The sequence below is a fragment of the Oncorhynchus masou genome, chromosome 29 (genome assembly GCF_036934945.1).
Source record: "Oncorhynchus masou masou isolate Uvic2021 chromosome 29, UVic_Omas_1.1, whole genome shotgun sequence".
NCBI lineage: Eukaryota > Metazoa > Chordata > Actinopteri > Salmoniformes > Salmonidae > Oncorhynchus > Oncorhynchus masou.
This window is the reverse complement of record NC_088240.1, coordinates 67,569,996-67,594,400: the sequence shown is the minus strand read 5'-3', so window position 1 is coordinate 67,594,400 and position 24,405 is coordinate 67,569,996. Positions and strand designations below refer to the sequence as shown.

The following is a 24,405-nucleotide window of genomic DNA, read 5'->3' as shown; positions in this document are numbered from 1 at the left end:
AAGCGAGAAGTAGATAATTGTTCAGCACACAGAGATAAATGTGCCTTGGCAGTAGCTAAAGGGGGAGACGAGAGGGATAGGGAAGGAGAAAGGGAAGCTCGTTTCAACACCGTCAGCGGCGGTAATGAGACACAGGTGCAGCCTGTGGAACCACAGAGACTGTCAGAGAGGGGGAGTGGGGGGGGGTGTGACAGGGAGTGTGAGCGAGGAAGGGAAAAGAGATGGGAGGTGAGTGAAGAGGGGCAGAGGGAGAGCGACTGAAGAGGGGCAAAGAGATGGAGGGAGAGAGAGAGGAAGATGGATGACAAAGGGAGGGCACAAACTGCACAGGAAAAGATGGAGGACAAAGGTGTGAACACTAAGAAATTAGAAGTGTCTGTGTGGGAGAGCGAGCACACACACACACACACACACACACAAGCCAAAGGGGCGAACTGTACTGTACCTGCAGTCCTCGTTAGAGAGCGGTAACAGAGCTGCAGAGCAGTCGGAGATGATCAGCAGGAGAGAGTCAAGAGAGACAGGAATTCTAGCGTGTGTGTGTGTGTGTGTGTGTGTGTGTGTGTAGGGCTGGGAATTGCCAGGGACCTCACAATACGATATTATCACTATACTTACATGCCAATATTGCGACTCTCACGATTATAGATGTATTGCAATTTGATAGTGTGATTATGTATTTATTTTTTATGTTCCAAATATATTTCTCACCATATGTGTGCTGCAGAAGGACAAGAGAGAGACATGAGAAAACAAGTTTTGATCAGTCATGGAAATAAAGGAGCTGAAAACAAATTGGCTTCCAATTTAAAAGAAGATGGAGAACAAGGTATGAAGGAAAAATACTGGAGACTTGGTGCAGGTACATCCAACTAGCACAATCACTGGTGGAGAGCAGGTACAAGAGTGTTTGTCTGTGTTTGTCTGTGTTTGTCTGTGTTTGTCTGTGTTTGTCTGTGTTTGTCTGTGTTTGTCTGTGTTTGTCTGTGTGTTTGTCTATGTGTTTGTCTATGTGTTTGTCTATGTGTTTGTCTGTGTGTTTGTCTGTGTGTGTGTGTGTGTCTCCAGAAAAGTGTGTGTGAGGGACATCTGAGGCAGTGGGAGAATGGCCTTTGTATTCAGAACAGAACTGAGTAAATATTTGGAAGTGCCTGCTGTGTGGGGTAGATTGTTATTTGTGGCGGGGGATGAGAATAGGGAGAGAGATAAGAGGGGAGGAGGAGAGCTGAAGAGCTCAAAGGAGTGCAATTGTTTACCCCACTATAGAACATAAAGTCTGCTCTGCTCAGGGACCATGGAGAGATGTCAACATAAAGTCTGCTCTGTGCTCAGGGACCATGGAGAGATATCAACATAAAGTCTGCTCTGCTCAGGGACCATGGAGAGATGTCAACATAAAGTCTGCTCTGTGCTCAGGGACCATGGAGAGATATCAACATAAAGTCTGCTCTGCTCAGGGACCATGGAGAGATGTCAACATAAAGTCTGCTCTGTGCTCAGGGACCATGGAGAGATGTCAACATAAAGTCTGCTCTGCTCAGGGACCATGGAGAGATGTCAACATAAAGTCTGCTCTGTGCTCAGGGACCATGGAGAGATGTCAACATAAAGTCTGCTCTGTGCTCAGGGACCATGGAGAGATGTCAACATAAAGTCTGCTCTGTGCTCAGGGACCATGGAGAGATGTCAACATAAAGTCTGCTCTGTGCTCAGGGACCATGGAGAGATGTCAACATAAAGTCTGCTCTGCTCAGGGACCATGGAGAGATGTCAACATAAAGTCTGCTCTGTGCTCAGGGACCATGGAGAGATATCAACATAAAATCTGCTCTGTGCTCAGGGACCATGGAGAGATGTCAACATAAAGTCTGCTCTGCTCAGGGACCATGGAGAGATGTCAACACAAAGTCTGCTCTGTGCTCAGGGACCATGGAGAGATGTCAACATAAAGTCTGCTCTGTGCTCAGGGACCATGGAGAGATGTCAACACAAAGTCTGCTCTGTGCTCAGGGACCATGGAGAGATGTCAACATAAAGTCTGCTCTGTGCTCAGGGACCATGGAGAGATGTCAACATAAAGTCTGCTCTGTGCTCAGGGACCATGGAGAGATGTCAACACAAAGTCTGCTCTGTGCTCAGGGACCATGGAGAGATGTCAACATAAAATCTGCTCTGTGCTCAGGGACCATGGAGAGATGTCAACATAAAGTCTGCTCTGTGCTCAGGGACCATGGAGAGATGTCAACATAAAGTCTGCTCTGTGCTCAGGGACCATGGAGAGATGTCAACATAAAGTCTGCTCTGCTCAGGGACCATGGAGAGATGTCAACATAAAGTCTGCTCTGCTCAGGGACCATGGAGAGATGTCAACATAAAGTCTGCTCTGTGCTAAGGGACCATGGAGAGATGTCAACAAAGTCTGCTCTGTGCTCAGGGACATAAACTACTCTGCTCTCTCCCTTTGCTGCCAAATGACATGTGATGTACAGTAGAGCACACTGCTACAGAACTGCCCTCTGTCAGTCTCTGGCCATAGACATGTGAGGCCCTCGTCAAAAGTAGTGCACTATAAAGGGAATAGGGTGCCATTTGGCATGCAATCATGACTAGACAGTGAGTTCCTCTCCTAGTACTGCGTGTTCTGTTCCTCCAGCTGGAGTGTCCACTATAGTGCAGTACACCCAGTATTGTTGCTGGAGCTGGGATGAGGCCATGAGTTTTACCTGCACTAAGATGAGATTAGACACGTTTGTTAGAGGTGTAGTGGGGTTCACTTGGTAATACTACCAATGAGATGGGGGACAGTAAGGACACACACAGTAGGGCTGGGAATTAGCAGGGACCTCACGATAAGATATTATCACAATACTTTGGTGCCGATTCCATGTTCCAAACATATTGTTCACCATATGTCTGCTGCAGAGAGACGAGAGAGAAGGAATTTGCATCAGTCATGGAAATAGATTTTTTAATTTTACCTTTATTTAACCAGGCAAGTTAATTAAGAACAAATTCTCATTTTCAATGATGGCCTTGGAACGCTGGGTTAACTCTGCCTTGTTCAGGGGAAAGAACTACAGATTTTTACCTTGTCAGCTCGGGGATTCAATCTTGCAACCTTTCGGGTTACTAGTCCCAACGCTCTAACCACGAGGCTACCTGCCGCCCAGAAATGAAAGTGCTGAAAACAATTTGGCGCCCTATTTATCAAGCTGGTGAACAAGTTATACAAATACTGGAGTCTTGGTGCAGCAAACTGCCGTCAATACAATATAACATCAAAAATAATATCCTGATATGAAACTCTCTAGATTTTCCCTTCTCTAACACAGTGTCCTCTTTCCCTGTGGTTTATGTTGTTAGCCATTGTGTCGAGGACAGGGCAGTATGTGAGGGGTTTTCAACGAGGGGTCATTCATTTATGAGAACACACATATACACACACACACGCCCCACCCCCAGCCTTTCATCTCCACACTGACAGGCCTCTGTTGTTCTGTCAGTCTCAGAAAGCGAGGGATGGAGGAAGGGAGATGGGGGATGTGAAGGGCTGAGGAAGGCAGAGGCAGGAAGAGAACATGTGCTTCTCGATTCCTGTACCATTTCAGAGTCTCTCTCTCTCCTCTGTGTCTCTTTCTCTGTTTCTCTGTCTCTTTTTCTCTGTGTCTCTCTTTCTCTCTCTCTCTCTCTCTCTCTCTCATGCTCCGTGGGGTCTGTTTGCTGATGACTCTGCTCTGAACAGATGTGATGCTCAGCAGCTGTTGCTCAACTCTGGTGCATCTCTTTCTGTCTCCATCTATTTCTCTCACTGTCTCTCATTCCCCTCTAATTCCGTTGGCTAGGTTGAAAGCACTACTGGGTTGTGATCTGAACAAGGGGCCAGTCTATGTCCAGTCTGACTGAATGACTGCCGGTCACATAAAGCCAATGACTGCTGTTGACTATACTGTTGTATTGACTGCTGTTGATTATACTGTAGTATTGACTGCTGTTGACTATACTATACTGTAGTATTGACTGCTGTTGACTATACTGTAGTATTGAGGGGCTTGTATTGGCCTTTATTGGTTCCTTACACTACCTGAGAAACTCATTGAAAGTTATGTGTATTGCTCTCTGAAAAGGAGGAGGGGGGTCGTGTCATTCTGATGTCTGGAGCACTGGGGGCATTGCCCGGGCTTAGGGGTGTGTGTGAGAGACTAGCCGCCACGTGTGGAAGTAGTTCCTCTGACCCCCTCCCTCTATGCTGATAGATGGGGCTCTGATCTGATCTGGGGTGGAAATCTGGGATCAGCGTGGCAGATCCGCTCCTAATCAACACTGCTCCCTGGAACGCCAGGCGGGAACGACTGCTCCCTGGAACGCCAGGCGGGAACGACTGCTCCCTGGAACGCCAGGCGGGAACGACTGCTCCCTGGAACGCCAGGCGGGAACGACTGCTCCCTGGAACGCCAGGCGGGAACGACTGCTCCCTGGAACGCCAGGCGGGAACGACTGCTCCCTGGAACGCCAGGCGGGAACGACTGCTCCCTGGAACGCCAGGCGGGAACGACAGCTACGGAATATCACAGGGGCTGGAATTTAACCGTCACTCAAATCTGCAACAAGCAGTCTAATTTAAAGGATGCAGAGATGAAGCTTCTACCCTTCCTGTGTGTCTGCTACTTTGCTCATGTGAAGAACAGAGATATGGAACAGCACTTTGCCCTCATACTATTAGATCAGATTTCACAAGGCAAGCTGGTTCCAGGTTTCCTATGACCTTCAACCTCTCCCTCTCTCTGTAGAGCTGCTGTTCATCTGAATATTCCTGCCTGAGCTGATGGAGATTCAAAGGAAGGATCAGTCATTCCCTGGCTCTCCTTTGAGGATCTGACTCATTAGCTAGTGTGTGTGATTAGCCAGCTAGCGTTTGATGTGGCACTTGGTGTGTGTGTGTTACCGCAAAGAAGCACTGTCCTCTGTCCTCAGGTAGGTAGCAGCCCAGGTGTCCTTTTGATTCCCAACGTCCCACACCTGGAGAGGGGAGGAAGATCTATTAACCTGTCAGTCATAACAGAGTTATCACACTAAAAGACATTGTTCGTTTCCATGTTGACTCAGCAGAAACAAAGCTGCCTGTTACTGTGGTTTATTTTTACCAACACAAATACAGAGTACAATGTTTACTGAGTAAGACATTCACTTTCACGGCCGAAAGTTTTGGTTTGATGGTGACATTGTGGGCAGGGTTCAGTTTCTGCAGTTGGAATTTGACCGTCACGCTGAAACAGGAAATTGCCCTAAAAGACCAGTGGTTCATTTTTACCCATACACATACGATAAGACATTAACTTTCACTTTCACGACCGACAGTCTTTGTTTGATGGTTACGTTTTGGGCAGGTTTCAGTTTTCACAGCTGCACTTTCTGTTGGAATTTGACCGTCACACTGAAACAGGAATTTCTCCTAAAATACCAATGTGTTGCTTAGTAAGGAATGTAGTCCACTGGATGGGAATAACCCACCCATTCTACTGGACTCTGTATGCTATAGCTTCAGATGAAAGTGTGTGTGATTGACAAATTCCCCTTGGATCCCTTTTCTTAATCAGAACTGTGAACTCTGACACTAGTGAACAAAATTGGAACACGTTGTGGTAATAGAATTAATAGTTTCAGGTCTTGGTATGTGGGGAAACGGTGAACGTCTTTTCCCTTTTGAACAGAAATGACAAACAGTGGAATGTGGAGAACACAGTCAAATTAGTCTACAACAGAATACAGCCTCAATTGCTTGTTTCTCTGTCTGTGATACTGATTACAGTCTGACTATGGCCCCTGTTGTAGTAGGGCATCAGAGCATGACTGGGACTGGGGGGCCATGAGAGAGGGTCTATCTCTCCCCTCCTCTATCACTCTATCTTAACAGAATAGACGGTCAACAAAGGCAGCCCTTCCCAACTGTAATGACTGGTAGATGGGTGACTGTTCCTGCCTGATGGTGTGTGACTGTGTGTAATCGTGTGCACTATTGTTCCTGTGTGATCGTCAGAGGGCTGCCATTGCCTAAGATCAGTGTGCAAAGCCCAAGGAGAGGCAGGTAAATGTCCACTAAATGATTGTTGCTTTAATAAACCCTCAGTGATGTAATAACGGTTGGACAACTTTACTAATAACACTGTTTAAACCTGCTAGCTCACGATGGATGGTGTTCACAGTGCGTCACCATGGTGACGTAGGTATTATACCAACTCCCTATATGTGCTATAGAGGTGTTTGATTGAATGCGCTATAGATTCACACCATTCACTCTTATCCCATCCTTCTCCTTATCACTTTACCTCCAGTGAGGTGAGAGCCTATGGGAGGCGTGTGTTAGAGCGCTGGGTTTCATATAGCCTGCCACCTATTCAGAATGGGAACAATGGCAGGAGGAAACCCATCCGTCTACTGGTCCAAACAGACCTGAGAGGAACAGCAGGACAATGGAACTGTTCTGTTACTTCCTTCACAAAGACTCTTTATACCCCTTTCTGTCTCTCACACTCTCAGCCTCTTGGTGTGTCTCACATTATATCTGTGTCTCTCGTTCTCTCGTCTCTGTCTCTCTCTTCTCTCTCCTCACTTGCTTGTCAGCAGTGATTCATTCCAACAGGCTAGATTTCTAATTTAGGCCAGAGTCGTCCTACGCTGTTCTGATGTAGACTATCAGCTGTTTCAATACAATATAACCTTAAGTTTTTGTATACTGAACGTAGCCCTGACCAACTGTGCTAATTGATCTGTTCAGTGATTGCCTAAATTCAAGACACCTGGTCTTCCAGGTCAGTTAAATCAAAAACATGAAGAGCCTATAGCTTCCCGGACCAGGGTTGTCTTCCCGGACCAGGGTTGTCTTCCCGGACCAGGGTTGTCTTCCCGGACCAGGGTTGTCTTCCCGGACCAGGGTTGTCTTCCCGGACCAGGGTTTCCCTACCTCTGACGTACACTATTTTAATCCTCTAAAAGTATCAGAAATTGGATTGGTCTCTTTGATTGGGGGACGGCCTCTTACAAGCCATGACGGTGACCCAATGGGCATGTGTAATTAGGTTTGAGTGAAAGCTTTGACAAAGCAGCTGGGGAAACAGCCCAAGGTAATTAAAGTTGAACGTAACTGATGGCAACGAGGGAGTGCGGCAACGCAGCTGTGTTTGTGTTGTTGACGAGGTGTAAACTGAGGTGTTGTCATGGAATCTCTCATTAAACCCCAGGAGGGATTTTCTACAGCAGATGAATCAGAAGCTCACACCTACTGTAACCAAAAATATCCCCTTGTTATAGACACATTGTTACACTGCTCAGGAGTGATGGACTCTCTCACACACACAGTTAACACATACCCACATAGAATGCAGGCAGTTTTGAGTAGTACAAAAGGCCAGCACTCGATAAAGTTGCAATTGTGTATATTTATTTATTTCCATAACTTCAAAACCTTTTGGAGAAATACCTGTCTGGTGCAGAGTGTGTCTACCTGATCACCCGCCACTCCCTGTGATCCTAGACCTGTATAATTGATGGTAACTCTATTCTGGGGCTGAGGTGGGATAATGGCAGACAGACAGATCGGGTGAGGGAGATGTCGGGGAACCTGTGTTTTTCTGCTGAAGCTGGCAGCCTGCTAGACTCGCTAGAGAGGTGTCGAACAAGGCTCAAATTAAGAAGAGAGATCAGGGAAGTTTGAGGAACTGATCCTGAAGTTTCCCCTGACGTTGATCTGAGGTCTGGTTTGTGTTAGCGAGGATCTCCCTGGGGAGATATTGGTTGGAATGAGGTGGAGTGAGAAGACTGGGCCAGAACCAGATGAACAAGGATAGACCATAGTTAGAAGGATAAAACGTGAGTGTGAGAGGACCTGGACTGAAATAAAGTGGAGAAATAACAAAGCTGTCATGGCCAGACAGTCCCAGAGGAGAGGGGAGGTGGACTGTACTGTAGCCGTAGGATGTGTCCCAAATGCCACTCTATTCCGTTTATAGTGCACTACATTTGACCCAGGCCCACGCATCCGTAGAGACTGTAGCAGTAGAACAGCAGAGAGACTGAGTCATGCAGTAGCAGCAGTATATTTGGCTGAGGAGAGCAGTGTCCTCTCTGTTCTCTGTAAACAACCAGACAAAGGCCCACAACACAACCACATGTCCATCCCCCTGTTGTCTCTCTGGAGTCACAAACCCATCCTCTTTCTTTATATTGTTCGCTCGCTCGCTCTTTCTTGCGCCCCCCCCTCCCTCTCCAGTGTAAATGTTTCTCTTTATCAATAATGGAGGTATGAGAAGAGGAGAGCGCTGTGCTCTTTTTCACCAGGAAATGAATAATTCAGCCTGTAGAGACGAGTGCCTGCCTGGGCCCTGCTGTGTGTGCTGCTGTGTGTGCTGCCGAGCGTGCCTGCCTGGGCCCTGCCGAGCGTGCCTGCCTGGGCCCTGCCGAGCGTGCCTGCCTGGGCCCTGCCGAGCGTGCCTGCCTGGGCCCTGCCGAGCGTGCCTGCCTGGGCCCTGCCGAGCGTGCCTGCCTGGGCCCTGCCGAGCGTGCCTGCCTGGGCCCTGCCGAGCTTGCTGCTGTGTGTGCTGCCGTGTGTGCCTGCCTGGGCCCTGCTGTGTGTGATGCTATGTGTGTGCCTGCCTGGGCCCTGCTGTGTGTGCTGCCGTGTGTGCTGCTGAGCGTGCCTGCCTGCCTGGGCCCTGCCGAGCGTGCCTGCCTGCCTGGGCCCTGCCGAGCGTGCCTGCCTGGGCCCTGCCGTGCGTGCCTGCCTGCCTGGGCCCTGCCGTGCATGCCTGCCTGCCTGGGCCCTGCCGTGCGTGCCTGCCTGGGCCCTGCCAAGCGTGCGTGCCTGCCTGGGCCCTGCCGCGTGCGTGCCTGCCTGGGCCCTGCCGTGCGTGCGTGCCTGCCTGGGCCCTGCCGTGCGTGCGTGCGTGCCTGCCTGGGCCCTGCCGTGTGTGCGCCTGTTTGGTTTTTGTTTAGTTGAGTACTGGGCTTTTGCTTTGCCTGTGCCTCTTAAATGATGTAGTATGTACTGTACTGAATGGTACAAAACCATGTCAAAGTTGAGTACTGTATGTTAGTAGGTATACCCCTTGTTAGGAGACTACGCTACGCTGGACATTTAGTACACTACGGTTGTACTACATTTAGCTACTGTATGACTGTACTCAGTCATATGATGCATGCCCTATGGGGCCTGGTCAAAAGTAGTGCCCTACTGTATTTAGGGAATAGGGTGCCATTTGGGGTGGAGCCTTATAGGAGTAGACTTTGAATAACGATCACTCGATCCACACAAACTCACTGGACCAGACTTGACCTTCTGTTCTCTGGTATGTGCATACCTGGTGAGAAGGAGGGGAGGGGGTAGAGAGAGATGGAGGGACGGGGGGGGGGAGAGCGAGGGAGGGACAGGGGAGGGGAAGGGTGGAAATCCACTGAGATACAGCATGTAATACTTTTAGTTTGTCAGATCCTGCTGGATCCCTGTAGTAAAGGGACTGGAGGCCCCTGTCAGATCCTGCTGGATCCCTGTAGTAAAGGGACTGGAGGCCCCTGTCAGATCCTGCTGGGTCCCTGTAGTAAAGGGACTGGAGGCCCCTGTCAGATCCTGCTGTAGTAGTACTCACACTCAGTCATATACAGTACGCTTCAGTGACCTGAGAGTACAGGTAGGGTCACTGTCTAGTTTTACTTTCAGTTAGTATGCCTCTAGTATGCCCTAGTTTTAATTTTTGTCTTTTTGTAATTAAGGAACAAACTTGACTTTTGTGTGTAAATATGAACATACTCCCTACAGAACAAATTCTAATACAAAGCATGTAAGCAAACAAGCTTTGGTATGCAAACAGACAGGAGGAAAACACACACGCCCACATACACAACATACACACGCATGCATACTGATGCCCCACACACAAACACTTTCACACTCACAACATCCACTGTTGCTACTGTGTATTATCTATCCTGTTTCCTAGAGTCACTTTACATATGTACATATCTACCTCAATTACCTCGTACTTCTGCACATCCACTCTGCACTGGTTATTCACTGTGAATATATTCCTCGCCACTGTTTATACAAATAAAGTAATCTTTAACTTTGCGTTGTTTCCCCTAAATCTACACACAATACCCCATAATGTCAAAGCAAAAACTGTTTTAATTTTTTGTTTTGGCAAGTATTATTATTATTTTTTACACATTTACATAAGTATTCAGACCCTTCTCAGTACTTTGTTGAATCACCTTTGGCAGCGTTTACAGCATCGAGTCTTCTTGGGTATGATGCTACAATCTTGGCACACCTACATTTGTGGAGTTTCTTCCATTCTTCTCTGCAGATCTTCTCAAGCTCTGTCAGGTTGGATAGGGAGTGTCGCTGCACAGATATTTTCAGGTCTCCAGAGATGTTCGATTGAGATCAAGTCTGGGCTCTGGCTGGGCCACTCAAGGACATTCGAAGCCACTCCTGCTTAGTCTTGGCTGTGTGCTTAGGGTTGTTGTCCTGTTGGAAGGTGAACCTTCACCCCAGTCTGAAGTCCTGAGCGATCTGGAGCAGGTTTTCATCAAGGATCTTTCAGCGATCCTGACTCGTCTCCCAGTCCCTGCTGCTTAAAAACATCCCCACAGTGTGATGCTGCCACCACCATGCTTCACTGTAGGAATGGTGCCAGGTTTCCTCCAGATGTAACGGTTGGCAATCAGGCCAAAGAGTTCATTCTTTTGTTTCATCAGACCAGCGAATCTTGTTTCTCATTTTCCGAGAGTCCTTCAGGTGCCTTTTGTCAAACTCCACGTGGGCTGTCATGTGCCTTTTACTGAGGAGTGGCTTCCGTCTGGCCACTCTAACAGAAAAGCCTGATTGTTGGAGTGCTGCAGAGATGGTTGTCCTTCTGGAAGGTTCTCCCATCTCCACATAGGAACTCTGGAACTCTGTCAGTGTGACCGTTGGGTTCTTGGTCACCTCCCTGACCTAGGCCCTTCTCCTCTGATTGCTCAGTTTGGCCGGGCGGTCAGCTCTAGGAAGAGTCTTGGTGTTTCCAAAGTTCTTCCATTTAAAAAATAATAGAGACCAGTGTGTTCTTGGGGACCTTCAATGCTGCAGAAATCTCCAGATCTGTGTCTTGGCACAGTCATGTTTCCGAGCTCTGACAGTGCATGCTCTGACATGCACTGTCAACTGTGGGACCTTATATTTAGACAGTTGTGTGTCTTTCCAAATCATGTCCAATCAATTGAATTTACCACAGGTGGGCTGCAATCAAGTTGTAGAAATGTCTCAAGGATGATCAATGGAAACAGGATGCACCTGAGCTCAATTTCGAGTCTCATAGCAAAAGATGAGAACACTTATTTCAGTTTTTTATTTTTAATAACTTTGCAAAAAATTATATACCTTTTCCTTTGTCATTATGGGGATTTGTATTTAGATTGATGAAAAAAAAAAAGTCATTCATTTTAGAATAAGGCTCTAACGTAACAAAATGTGGAAAAAGTCAAGGGGTCTGAATACTTTCAGAATGGACTGTAGTTCACTACTGACCAGCATCCCTTTACCCATAGTGCACTACATGTGGAATAGGGTGTCATTTGAGGCATAGCCTATAGTTGTAGTGTATCTAAATGTATCCTTCCTGTGTATTGATTATCTGGTGATGTAGTGGGCTGAGAGAAGGTCAATGAGAGGATGGGCCACGTTTCACCTTCTCTCCACTTCCTCTCCTGTTGTAAGCTTGTCAAACGTCTGCTCTGCCCACTGCTGTCCTAGCTAACTTGCTGACCAGACCGCATATGCACATGTTGATTCTGTCCACTCAAACCAGATGCGATCAGGACACGCAGGTTGAAATATCCAACAAACTCTGGACCAATTATATTAATTTGTGGACAGGTCGAAAAGCATTAAACATTGATGCCAATTTAGCTAGCTAATTTGTCCTGGGATATAAACAATGAATCCATAGATAAAAGAGAAGTGTGTTTCTAGTAATCTCTCCTCCTTCAGGCTTCTTCTTTGGACTTTATGGCAACCAACACTAAGTGGACTGGAGTGTGGAACTCAGTTCATCTTTCAATCACCCACGTGGGTATATGCTCCTAAAAACCAATGAGGTGGGAGAGACGACTTGCAGTGTGTCAAGCGTCACAAATGGAACCAAGTTCTATTTTAGCACCTGGCTACAATGATTGAATAGCATGTATGTACATTTTTGCTACATTTGCACACGTGACGAGTCTTGTCTGGTCAACATGTAAGCCTTACTACCCAACACTCTGCTCCCTGCATACCAAACTGTGTGGACATGTTTCTTCTTTTTGAAATATCAATGTCACTGAACGAGTCTAACAATGTAATTGAATAAGGGGATATTTCAGGTGGATGTTTAACTTGCCGAGTAAACAGTCAACTAGTTATTACTTATTGTCTACAGTACAGGTTGTTATGCTTGTCTAAAGAGCAAAGTATGTTTTTTACACCCCAAGATGAGGCTTCACTTCAAGTAGAGATACTGTACAGACTACACAGCAGCCCAATTCTGCTGTTACTTTGAGAGAAGAGTATGTAGTTTAGAGGGCAAATGCCCACCATTATACACAGTTACTGTAGATTCTACCACTGTAGCCTGTATCAAGGCTGTTATTCTCCTAGACCAGATAAAGGCTAATGTATGTCCTCCCTCGCAACCACACAGCCTACAGCAGCAACTACTTATTAGACTACTTTGTTAGCCCAGTCACAGGCTTTGTCCCAAATAGTGCACTACACTGGGAATAGGGTACTATGTTTGATCACGGCCCGCAGGCCTCTGAATGCACACTATATCGGGACGAGGGTGCCATCTGGGACGGATGTCAGTGACACAATGGCAATCAGAGTACTTGCGGAGATGCAGGTTATTTGGCTTCAACCCCAGACAAACCACTGGCCAGCCCACAGGATCACACTGAGGAGCTAGAAGGCTACATGTGTTTGGTTGAATACCAGAGGGAGTGCAGCAGCTAATGTAGGTAATCAAATAAATCAAGGTCCAGGATGATTGAACAAATGGACCACCACAGAGAACAGGGTAGCACAGGGGCTAATGTACAAGGCCATTCTCAGTAGGATACATCGCAGCACAATGTTTAGCAGTGGAAAACACAAGTCTTTGTTCTTATTGGACACATGCAGGCTGAACCTCCCTGCTTCACTCAATTTCCTAATGTTTTCAGTTTCCTCCCAACTGAACAGGACTTGAGACCAGCAGGGAATACTGTTTGAGGGTTAAGCTTGCATGGTATTAGACCGTAGGCTGAATGCTTGTTTTGGACAGTAAATGGTCTAGTGAATACTGGGGATGTGGTGTTACTCTGTAAATAACTGGCCTCTTTGGGGCTGGAGATGGACTGTGCATCTGTGCTGCATCACAGTGACCATCAGACAGAGGACAAGAGAACCATTAGGCATCATCCTCACTCCCTCACTCAGTCACACACTGATTCAGGTAAGCAGCAGACAGACCGACAGGGAGCTAAGTAGACAGACGGACAGAACGACAGGGAGCTGAGTAGACAGACGGGCAGACAGACGGGGAGCTGGGTAGGCAGACGGGGGAGCTGGGTAGGCAGACGGGCAGACAGACGGGGAGCTGGGCAGGCAGACGGGGAGCTGGGTAGGCAGACGGGCAGACAGACGGGGAGCTGGGTAGGCAGACGGGCAGACAGACGGGGAGCTGGGTAGGCAGACGGGCAGACCGACGGGGAGCTGGGTAGGCAGACGGGCAGACCGACGGGGAGCTGGGTAGGCAGACGGGCAGACCGACGGGGAGCTGGGTAGGCAGACGGGCAGACCGACGGGGAGCTGGGTAGGCAGACGGGCAGACCGACGGGGAGCTGGGTAGGCAGACGGGCAGACCGACGGGGAGCTGGGTAGGCAGACGGGCAGACCGACGGGGGGGAGGAGAAAGAAAGGGGTCATAGGTGTATGTTCCCCTTAAAGCCACGGCTGTTCAAATGGGGGTGTGGGGGGGTGTGGTGTGTCATACTCCCACTGTTCCTCTGCCCTCTATGCTGAGACAGTCCTCATTTTCTCTCAAGGTCGTGTGTGTGTGTGTGTGTGTGTGTGTGTGTGTGTGTGTGGTCTACCTTTGCTCTCCTCTACTGCTCCACACCTCCCTCTCTCCCTCGTCCTCTTTCCTTCTGTCATTCTGTTCTCCATGCACCGATTCCCTCTCCTGTTCTTGCTCTCATTCTCTACTTTTCCTCTGTCTAAACATCTCTCCTACTTTATTTATCTCACTTTCACTGTCTAGCTCCTCTGTCTCCTGCTCTCCTTCTCTTTCTCTCTGTGCCCCTCAGATGTTGCTCATCAAATTTGTTTATTGCTTCCCCTTCTCTCCCGGTCCGTCTCGGTTTCTCACTCTTTCCCTCCCCCTCCATTGCTTGTACCCTATTCTCTCCATTTCTCCCTCATGTCCCTTCCTTCACCGGTCACTCACCCTGCTGTCTCTCCCTCTCTCCTTCGTCTCTCCCTCTCTCCTTCGTCTCTCCCTCTCTCCTTCGTCTCTCCCTCTCTCCTTCGTCTCTCGCTCTCTCCTTCGTCTCTCGCTCTCTCCTTCGTCTCTCGCTCTCTCCTTCGTCTCTCGCTCTCTCCTTCGTCTCTCGCTCTCTCCTTCGTCTCTCTTTCGTCTCTCCCTCTCTCCCTCTCTCCTTCGTCTCTCTTTCGTCTCTCCCTCTCTCCTTCGTCTCTCCCTCTCTCCTTCGTCTCTGCTTCGTCTCTCCTTCATCTCTTGCTTGCTGTCCACTCATCCTGCATCACTTTGACATATCCTAGCTGTCTCATCCGTTTTCCCTTCATCAACGGCATGGTGGGAAATATGTAGATGTCATGCAGAGCTCAGAGAGGACTGGGTTAATATGGCAGGGGTGTTACTGCTCTCTGTGTGAGAGGGAGAGACATAATGATTGGTGACAGTACTTAGGATGCTGACTTGAACATTGATGTGCTACTTTTAGATGCCAAATCTGTGTACGTGTTGGTGTGTGTGTTGGTTGGCGTGTTGTGTGTCACCCATCCTTTAGGCGTTAAACTGAGCACAGTAAACTAGAGCAGCACTGACTGACACACAGCTTCTGTTCTCTCTCTCTCTCCTCCCCTGAAACCTTCTCTCTTTGTCTCCTCCCTCTCCATTCTACCCTTCAAACCCCCCCTCCCTCTGTCTGTTTCCTCTACCCTTCAACCGTCTCCTCTCTCTGTCTGTTTCCTCTACCCTTCAACCGTCTCCCTTCTCTGTCTGTTTCCTCTACCCTTCAACCGTCTCCCCTCTCTCTGTTTCCTAAACCCTTCAACCGTCTCCCCCTCTGTTTCCTGAACCCTTCAACCGTCTCCCCCTCTGTTTCCTGAACCCTTCAACCGTCTCCCCTCTCTGTTTCCTCTACCTTTCAACCATCTCCCCTCTCTGTTTCCTCTACCTTTCAACCGACTCCTCTGTCTGTTTCCTCTACCTTTCAACCGTCCCCCATCTCTGTTTCCTCTACCTTTCAACCGTCTCCCCATCTCTGTTTCCTCTACCTTTCAACCGTCCCCCCATCTCTGTTTCCTCTACCTTTCAACCGTCTCCCCTCTGTTTCCTCTACCCTTCAACCGTCTCCTCTCTCTGTCTGTTTCCTCTACCCTTCAACCGTCTCCTCTCTCTGTCTGTTTCCTCTACCCTTCAACCGTCTCCCCTCTCTGTACTATATTGAACAAAAATATAAATGCAACATGTAAAGTGTTGGTCCCACATTTCATGAGCTAAAATAAAAGGTCACAGAATTTCTCCTTACGCACAAAAAGCTTAGTTCTCTCCAATTTTGTGGCATAATTTGTTTATCCTTGTTTGAGCATTTGTCCTTATTAAAAAGCTGATTTAAACAGCATGATCATTACACAGGTGCACCTTGTGCTGGGGACAAAAGGCCACTCTAAAATGTGCAGTTTTGTCACACAAAACAATGCCACCAATGTTTTGAGGGAGCGCGCAATTGGTATGCTGACTGCAGGAATGGCCACCGGAGCTGTTGCTAGAGAACTGAATGTTAATTTCTCTACCATAAGCTGTCTCCAATGTTGTTATGGAGAATTTGGCAGTATGTCCTACCGGCCTCAAAATTGCAGACCACGTGTAACCATTCCAGCCCAGGACCTCCACATCCGGCTTCTTCACCTGCAGGATCATCTCAGACCAGCCACCCGGACGGCTGATGAAACTGAGGAGTATTTCTGTCTGTAATAAAGCCCTTTTGTGGGAAAACTCATTCTGATTGGCTGGGCCTGGCTCCCCAGTGGGTGGTCCTGGCTCCCAGATGGGTGGTCCTGGCTCCCAGGTGGGTGGTCCTGGCTCCCAGATGGGTGGTCCTGGCTCCCAGGTGGGTGGTCCTGGCTCCCAGATGGGTGGTCCTCGCTCCCCAGTGGGTGGTCCTGGTTCCCAGGTGGGTGGGCCTATACCCTCTAAGGCCCACCCATGGTTGCCCTCCTGCCCAGTCATGTGAAATCCATAGATTAGGGTCTAACAAATTTATTTCAATTGACTGATTTCCTTGTATTCCTGTAACTCAGTAAAATCGTTGAAATTGTTGCATGTTGCATTTTTATATTTTGGTTCAGTATATTTAACACTATTTTATCAGTCTTATGGCTTGGGGGTAGAATATGTTCAGGGTCTTGTTGGTTATAGACTCCTCTCGCTCTCGGTTCTCTCTACCTTTTTCTTTCTCGCTCTAGCTCTCTCTCCCTTTAATCTTCTCATCTCCATCCTCCCCTCTAAATCCCTCTCCCCTCCTCATTCTATTTTAATTTGTCCACTTCACTCTTCTCTGTATTTTACAGTTTTTAATATTAGTTATCTGTTTAAGGCATCCTTACCTAGGCGACACAGCGCGCGCACACACACACACACACACACACACCATAAATATCCTAGTCAACCCATGCTGTTCTAATGATAGTCTACAACCCCGGGGGTTAGTCATTTCAGGGGGTGGGTTATATTTTATATCCCTGGGGGGTCGAATGTCTCAAACCATTCCTCTCCTCTCATCCCCCTCTCATCTTGGCTTAGAGAGAGTTAAACTGGGTTGGTTTTCCTCTTATTGCTCTGTCTGACTGACAGCAGGCAGGCTTTCCTCAGCCCTGTCCCTCTGGGCTTTCTGCCTGCCTGCCTTCCCAGGATTAAAATTTGTGTGTCTCGTGTGTGTGTGTGTGTGTGTGTGTCTCGAGTGTGCGTGTATTGTGTGCTTGCGTACTATGTGTGCATGCTTATCAATACAGGTCTGTGTAATGACCTGTGGCGTGCAAGGTTGACTCAATTCATACTCCCCAGTGGAGACGAGCAATCCTGGGTTTCAATAGCCCTCCATGTCTCCCTCCTCCCCTCACTAGAGCCGAGCACGTCCCAGAGCAGGTCCCTGAGCTAATCTGTAGTTGGTCTATCTGCTGCAGGTGGGTTGAAGTGAGGCTGTTGCCTGATCCCTCACAAACACCTAGATCACACAGCAGTAGGCCCCTACACTAGGACACAATATACACACAGGTCTGGAGAGGCACCAGGATCCAGCTAGAACACACTCAGATTCTGAACCCTTCACTCCATGCACTGACTCATTCACCTCACTCCCCCTCATTGATTTGTCAGTATAAGAAATGAACCTGATCTGTGAAGGGATATGGCGGAAACTCCCTTTGGCCCCATGCTTTCATCAACCTAATGCTGTTAATACTATGTGGGGAATACCAGTATATCTGTCTCTGTTCAGTCATGGCAGTAGAGTCTCCGGGTGGGTGGTTGTAAAGAGGTTGTGGTTGCAGAAGGGTTATTTTGTGGTTTGAGTCTGACATTGGGTCAGTGCTGGGAGAGATGGTGGGTAATTTTAGGAAATGCCTTGCTTGTTTTCTTTGCTCTCTCCTGCTCTCTTCTTTCTCTCTCCCTGTCTCTCTCTTTCTCTTTCCCTGTCTGTCTCTCTTTCCCTGTCTGTCTCTCTTTCCCTGTCTGTCTCTCTTTCTCTGTCTGTCTCTCTTTCTCTGTCTGTCTCTCTCTCTCTCTCTCTCCCTGTCTCTCTCTCACTGTCTCTTTCTGTCTTTCTCTCTCTCTCTCTATCTTCTGTGTCTCTGTGTGTGTCGCTCTTCCTGTTTAAAGACCATGGTAGCAGAGGTAGGCTGTGTGGATTCCTCATAACCACCTCCAGAGAAGACAGTCAGTCCGGGCCTTTGACTCGTGTCTCTATAGGGATGGTGTGTTTTCCACCCCACCTTCTTCTCTACTTTCTGTTTCTCCACTCAGAGCGGATGGACAAACCAGTAGAACCAGTTATGATGCTAAAATTAATTTCTGTATCAATCACTTCGGCGTGTGCATCATATTAAGAAGCATGTGGCTACACAATATGGGAACACACACACAGAGAGTGAGAGAGATTGAAATGTTGGTAAACATTGACAGGTGTGTCGCAGCAGATCATTTGTTTTTACGTAGAACAGGTAGACCAGTCACACTGATGCACACTCATTCATACAGTTAATTACATTCTCACGCAGACATGCACGAAAGACACCTTCTGGTGACTTGTCAGGACGCTGTGGTCCTGATAATGTAGGAAAACATGTACACAAACACACACCAATCCCTGTACACTGTGTGTGTGTGTGTGTGTGTGAGCCCAGAGTAAATGGCTGGTTCTAGAAAAGCATAAGCCATCCAAATGATTTATGACCGGTGTGGAGCGGACTGGGCTTTTTCCTCTTCACTACATGTCCTGTTTCCTCCACTCATCGCTAGAATGGGGGCGGCGCACACACACCCCTCTAGCAGACTCCTGGAGCGTTGACCTACTTGCTTACTGTAGGTAGTCTTAATGGTATACCAGACCATTCCACAGAACTACAATCTGTCATTGGACAGACTAGGGCCTGGTCCCAATAGTCCCAACAAGCTTCCTCTCCTCATCAGGCAGACTGGGGCTGGGGCCTGGTCCCAATAGTCCCAACAAGCTTCTTCTCCTCATCAGGCAGACTGGGGCTGGGGCCTGGTCCCAATAGTTCCAACAAGCTTCCTCTCCTCATCAGGCAGACTGGGGCCTGGTCCCAATAGTCTCAACAAGCTTCCTCTCCTCATCAGGCAGACTGGGGCCTGGTCCCAATAGTCTCAACAAGCTTCCTCTCCTCATCAGGCAGACTGGGGCCTGGTCCCAATAGTCTCAACAAGCTTCCCCTCCTCATCAGGCAGACTGGGGCCTGGTCCCAATAGTCTCAACAAGCTTCCTCTCCTCATCAGGCAGACTGGGGCCTGGTCCCAATAGTCTCAACAAGCTTCCTCTCCTACTCCCCTTTCCTTCATGGCCTCTGACGTAGAACATGGAGGGGAAAACAGGAAGCCGCGGTGAAAGGTGCTCTAACGTCCTCTCCTCTTCCTCCCAGGGGCGGTGTCTCAGCGGGTGAAGGTGGAACCGGAAGTGATGTCCTACCCCAGCCAGGCGGTCAACCTGAGGTGTGCCTTCGCAGACGCTGGAGGGATACAGCTCACACAGGTCAGTGTCAGACAGGAACTCATATGTAGACAAATGGATATGTTTTTACAACATGAGAAGAAAGTCCTAAATGATCAGACACACATACAGGAACTAACGTTTGGACTCATGGATTTTACAGCCATAATAACTTACGTCCATGACAATCCAATGTTTTTTAACCTTTATTTAACCAGGAAGGGCTCAATGAGATTTAAAATCTCTTTTTCAAGAGCGTCCTGGCCAAGATAGGCAGCACCAAGTCGTTACAAAAATTACAGACAAACAACATGAAAAACTACAAGTAATCTAGTAAAACCCATAGAATTCACAAGAATATAACAAACTCAAAAACATTGACAGGTCAGGGAATCAGTCTCAACATCATTCATCAGTGATTTAAAAATACCAATTAGGACAAGTTCTTCCAGTTTTAAAAGTATTTTGTAAGGTGTTCCAAGACGATGGTGCAGAGTACATAAAAGCCCTTTTACCAAATTCAGTTTGGACATTTGGAACAGTTGGCAGGATAAAGTCCAGCGAACGAAGAGAGTACCCACCACATTTCTGAACAATAAAAATGTCCAAATAAAAAGGTAGTAAACCCAAAATGGCTTTGTAAATAAAAGTATACCAGTGACTGAGCCTACAAGTGACTAGAGAAGGCCAACCAACCCAGGTATACAAAGTGCAGTGGTGCGTAAGGGTTTTGCAGTTTAAAATACATCTCAAAGTGCCATGGTAAAGAGTCAATTGATCTCAGACACTGAGCGGAAGCATCAACAAGATAAAATGATTATTAAGACACTTTGTCCCTGATCATCCACGTTTATGTGCACTGTACATGGATTGTCTTTTATCTACCATAGTGTAGATCGCAGAGGTGGGACCAAGTCATTGTTTTACAAGTCACAAGTAAGTCTCAAGTCTGAGCACTCAAGTCCCAAGTCAAGACCGTCAAGTACCAAACAAGTCATAATGTGCTCTTCACCAAATGTAATACCATTTCATATTTTTAACACGAGTAATAGTTAGTATACTACATTTACGCAAATCATGAATTCTTTAAAAAAAATCGATGTATTTATTACTTTCCAAATAAACGTTATATTTCCATGGAAATGCATGGGTAGCCATGAGAACCCCCCCCCCCAATGGTGATCGACTATCGATGATCGCTATGGCACAATCGGGCGACGTAGGCTTCTACACAATCGCCCAACCTTAACACACACTCTCTGTGTGGCTCCAGTAGGCTAACGTATGTCAATGGTTTTAGGAACAACAGTAACATCAGGCAGGATTTAGGCTACTAACTGCCTAGCCAGTTGTAGCTCCATCTTGTGTGCAATGATCACGTTCCCGCTCTGACTGACTGTGTGGAGGCTCGTTGATTTAACGTTACGTTAGCCTACATGCTACACTAGTATAGTTATAAATTATATAGCTGTCGGCTATATTAGCCACGACTTACCGTTCTTTGTGCAGCTTCAAATGACGAACAAAGTTGGAAGTTGTTGCGCCTCCGTCTGTAATTTTCTTCCTGCATGTTTTACAAGTTGCAATCCATTTTTTGTTGATACAGCGTTGTCTTTACATCCGAAAATAATAATTTTGGGTATTATCTTTCCAAGGGCTCCATCTGAATTCACCCGCCGACGTTCCTCTGCACTGCCAGGCACAACCTTTTCTCAGCTGGCACAATTTGATTGGCTGTTATCTGATTCTAACTGTAATCCATTAAATGAAGAGTTGATGCGCTGCACACTTTTTAAACAGCATCATTTTTAATATTTGGGCTTTGGGAGGGTATCAAGTCAGGTCTAGTCATAAGGCTCAAGGTCAAGTCGCGAGTCATTGGTGTTAAAGTCAAAAGTCATCATATTTGTGACTCGAGTCCATACGTCTGGTAGATAGTAATACATGTTCACAAAGAAAATATTAAGAGTCGCTGTTATTTATTGACCCCTTTTCTCCATTTGACAGGTTGTGTAATATTTGAATGAATGACCTTGACTCCACTACGCAGGTGTCCTGGATCTATGAGCCGAAGGAGGGCGAGCGGCTCAACATCGCCGTGTACCACCCTACCTTTGGGGCAAGTTACCCCACATCGCCCCTGAAGGGGCGGGTCCGCTTCACGACGGAGCCCCCCTCCCTCAGCAACCCCTCCATCCAGATCTCGGACGTCAAGATGACTGACGAGGGGAGATACATCTGTGAATACGCCACCTACCCCAGCGGCAACGAACAGGGTGTCACCTCCCTCGTCATGCTAGGTAGGACCGGATGTGTGTGTGTCTTTAGGATGTGTGTGTTTTCTGTTTCCCGTGTGTGTGTGTGTGTGTGTGTGTGTGTGTGTGTGTCCATGTTCTATTATGTATCTGTGAGTACTCTTTTGCCTCCCTCTACCCCCATCCCATCTGACCTCTAACCCAATCCCATCCGACCTCTAACCCAATCCCATCCGACCTCTAACCCAATCCCATCCGACCTCTACCCTGCAGGTTAAAATTCTGTCCATGCAGCTTAATTGCTATTATAAGTGGTATTGTCAGATCAATTGTGTTTCTGTTAATGGGTTAGAACCATTGCTCTTACCTTGACGCAGCTCTCCCCTCGGGCGTTTATTGATCCGGCTGCTTGTCATGCTTGGTGTCGGCTCTTGTCCTGATTGCTCTATTCACATTCAGCAGCCATGGGGAGAGAGAGAGAGAAGGGGGGGGGGAGAGAAACCTGTCTTGTTTTCGTCGGTCTAGTCGTTTATCAATATTGGTATTCATGAATTCTCCCTATTCCCTTCATCAGCCAAACCCAGGAACTCTGCCTCCGGGGTAACAGTGATAGCCTCCACTGTCGCCACGGGAGCCCAGCCAGTTGTCGTGGCCCGCTGTGAGTCGGCCGACGGTCGTCCTGCTGCCCAGATCGCATGGGTGACAGCTGTCAACGGCAACGCTACCACCGCCTCTACGGAGGGCGCTGACAACACCGTGACGGTATCCAGCCAGTACATGCTGGTTCCCACAGCAGCAGACAACGGCAAAGACATCAGCTGTTTGGTGTCCCATCGAACCCAGGCCAAGCCTGAGAGCTTCCTGATGAACCTGGCCATCGAATGTAAGGCCACTGCACACACGCATCACACACACACTTACTCATGCAGACCATATAGTCAGACCTTGTTTAATGTTGCATATACATCCAAATACAATTATTTTCTCTGTGTGGGAAGTCCCACTAATTAACCCCTCTCTCTCAGACCCCCCACAGGTGACCATCCTGGGCTATGATAATAACTGGTACGTGGGTCGGACCAACGTGGCTCTGACCTGTCAGGCTACTGCCAACCCCGTCCCTACCACCATCGCATGGAAAACGTGAGTGTGTGTCCGTCGGCCTGTCTCTTTGTCAGTCTGTCTCGGTCTCTCTCCTTCTTTAATTATCACTCTATCCACAGGCCACTATAAACCACAGATAGTATTATGATAATGATGATCAACTCGACAGCCACTGGCCTCTTATCTTGATGATGGAGAAATGAAGTGTAACTTTCCATAGTGGAGTTTAGCTCCAGTAGAAACAACAAGCCTGCAGTGTAATATTTGAATGGCTCATCCATAATCACTTACTTGTATTAAGTTTTTATAGGTATGAAAAGGTGAAAGTTGAAAGTAGGGAGATCCGGGCCAGGTTCCAATACTTATGTTTTCCACCCTCTCCTCCTCTCCTCTCCCTCTAACCCCAGTATGTCCGGTCAGATGCCAGACACAGTGCAGGTAAAAGAAAACGTGCTGACTGTGCTAAAGGTGGACGAGCAGATCAACACAACCTTCGTCTGCGAGGTCAAGAACCGCCTGGGCACCGGCAAGGACCAGGTCACTGTTATGGTCCGAGGTGAGTCCACACACACCTGAAATGACTGTAATCATACACATGTGCATGCTATGCTACAAACACACCTGGACACACCTGAAAACACACTTACGACACACACACACACACACAGAGGGTGTGGTGATGCTTGCCTGTAGTCAGGGTGATGCTTGTCTGTAGTCAGGGTGATGCTTGCCTGTAGTCAGGGTGATGCTTGCCTGTAGTCAGGGTGATGCTTGCCTGTAGTCAGGAAGAGCAGCATGCTCTGTCCCTGGGGTTAGTGGTTGGGGGGCAGTTTACTGGGCCTCCATTCCTCCGTTTGGGTTTTCCATCTATCCATCCTCTACCCTTTGAAACTTTATCACCCATCCCTCCTTGTTTGCATGCAATCCTCTCCTCCTGTTCATACCTATGTATCCTAACTGTGATGTTTGAGCTCTACTCGTCTGTTCATCTACTGGTAGAAGGGATTGAATCATCATCAGAGACAGTTTCAGGTCTCCACACACTGGTAGGGTTTGTTTGAGGGTACGGTTTGCATTGGACTGAAACTCAACCTTGTTATCTCCTTGTTGTGTACTGTGACTCGACAACCACTACACCACTTGAAAGAGATGTTCGGTCGACCGCGCCCGTTTAAATAAATATCCCTCTACAGCTTCAGCTTCCCCTCCACGAGTTCCACCTTGCTGTCTCTCTCTCTTATAAAAAATACATCCGCCCCCCTGATCTGCACTTTACCTGAAGTTGTTTTGTGCTGACACGGGGGAATGCAGGACAAATGGATAAAAAGTGCAATTCACTGGTGAATGTGTTTTAAAAGCCACCTCCCTCCTTCCCTCCCTCCCTCGCTCGCTCGCTCCCTCGCTCCCTCCCTCGCTCTGTCCCTCGCCTCCCCATGCTACTAATGTGTTCTCTCTGATGGGCCACTAGCATCTCTGGAACATAACGGACGTCCCCATGCAGGCCCACAGGGTATTACAGGGCTGGCTATGAGTACAG

At 47.9% G+C, this 24,405-nt stretch overlaps 1 protein-coding gene across 3 annotated transcripts in view; it reads left to right on the top strand.

The window, feature by feature from the left end:
• Nucleotides 1-24,405, top strand: part of LOC135520362 (nectin-2-like) — an 81,835-nt gene that overhangs the window by 19,091 nt on the left and 38,339 nt on the right. For all 3 annotated transcript variants that reach the window (XR_010452372.1, XM_064945854.1, XM_064945853.1), the window contains exons 2-6: nucleotides 19,442-19,551; nucleotides 21,560-21,809; nucleotides 22,339-22,647; nucleotides 22,790-22,907; nucleotides 23,276-23,424. Coding sequence is in view for 2 of the 3 variants with exons in the window: in XM_064945854.1 (XP_064801926.1) it covers nucleotides 19,442-19,551; nucleotides 21,560-21,809; nucleotides 22,339-22,647; nucleotides 22,790-22,907; nucleotides 23,276-23,424 (936 nt within the window). In the remaining variant the exon portion in view is untranslated. The remainder of the gene's footprint in view (nucleotides 1-19,441; nucleotides 19,552-21,559; nucleotides 21,810-22,338; nucleotides 22,648-22,789; nucleotides 22,908-23,275; nucleotides 23,425-24,405) is intronic.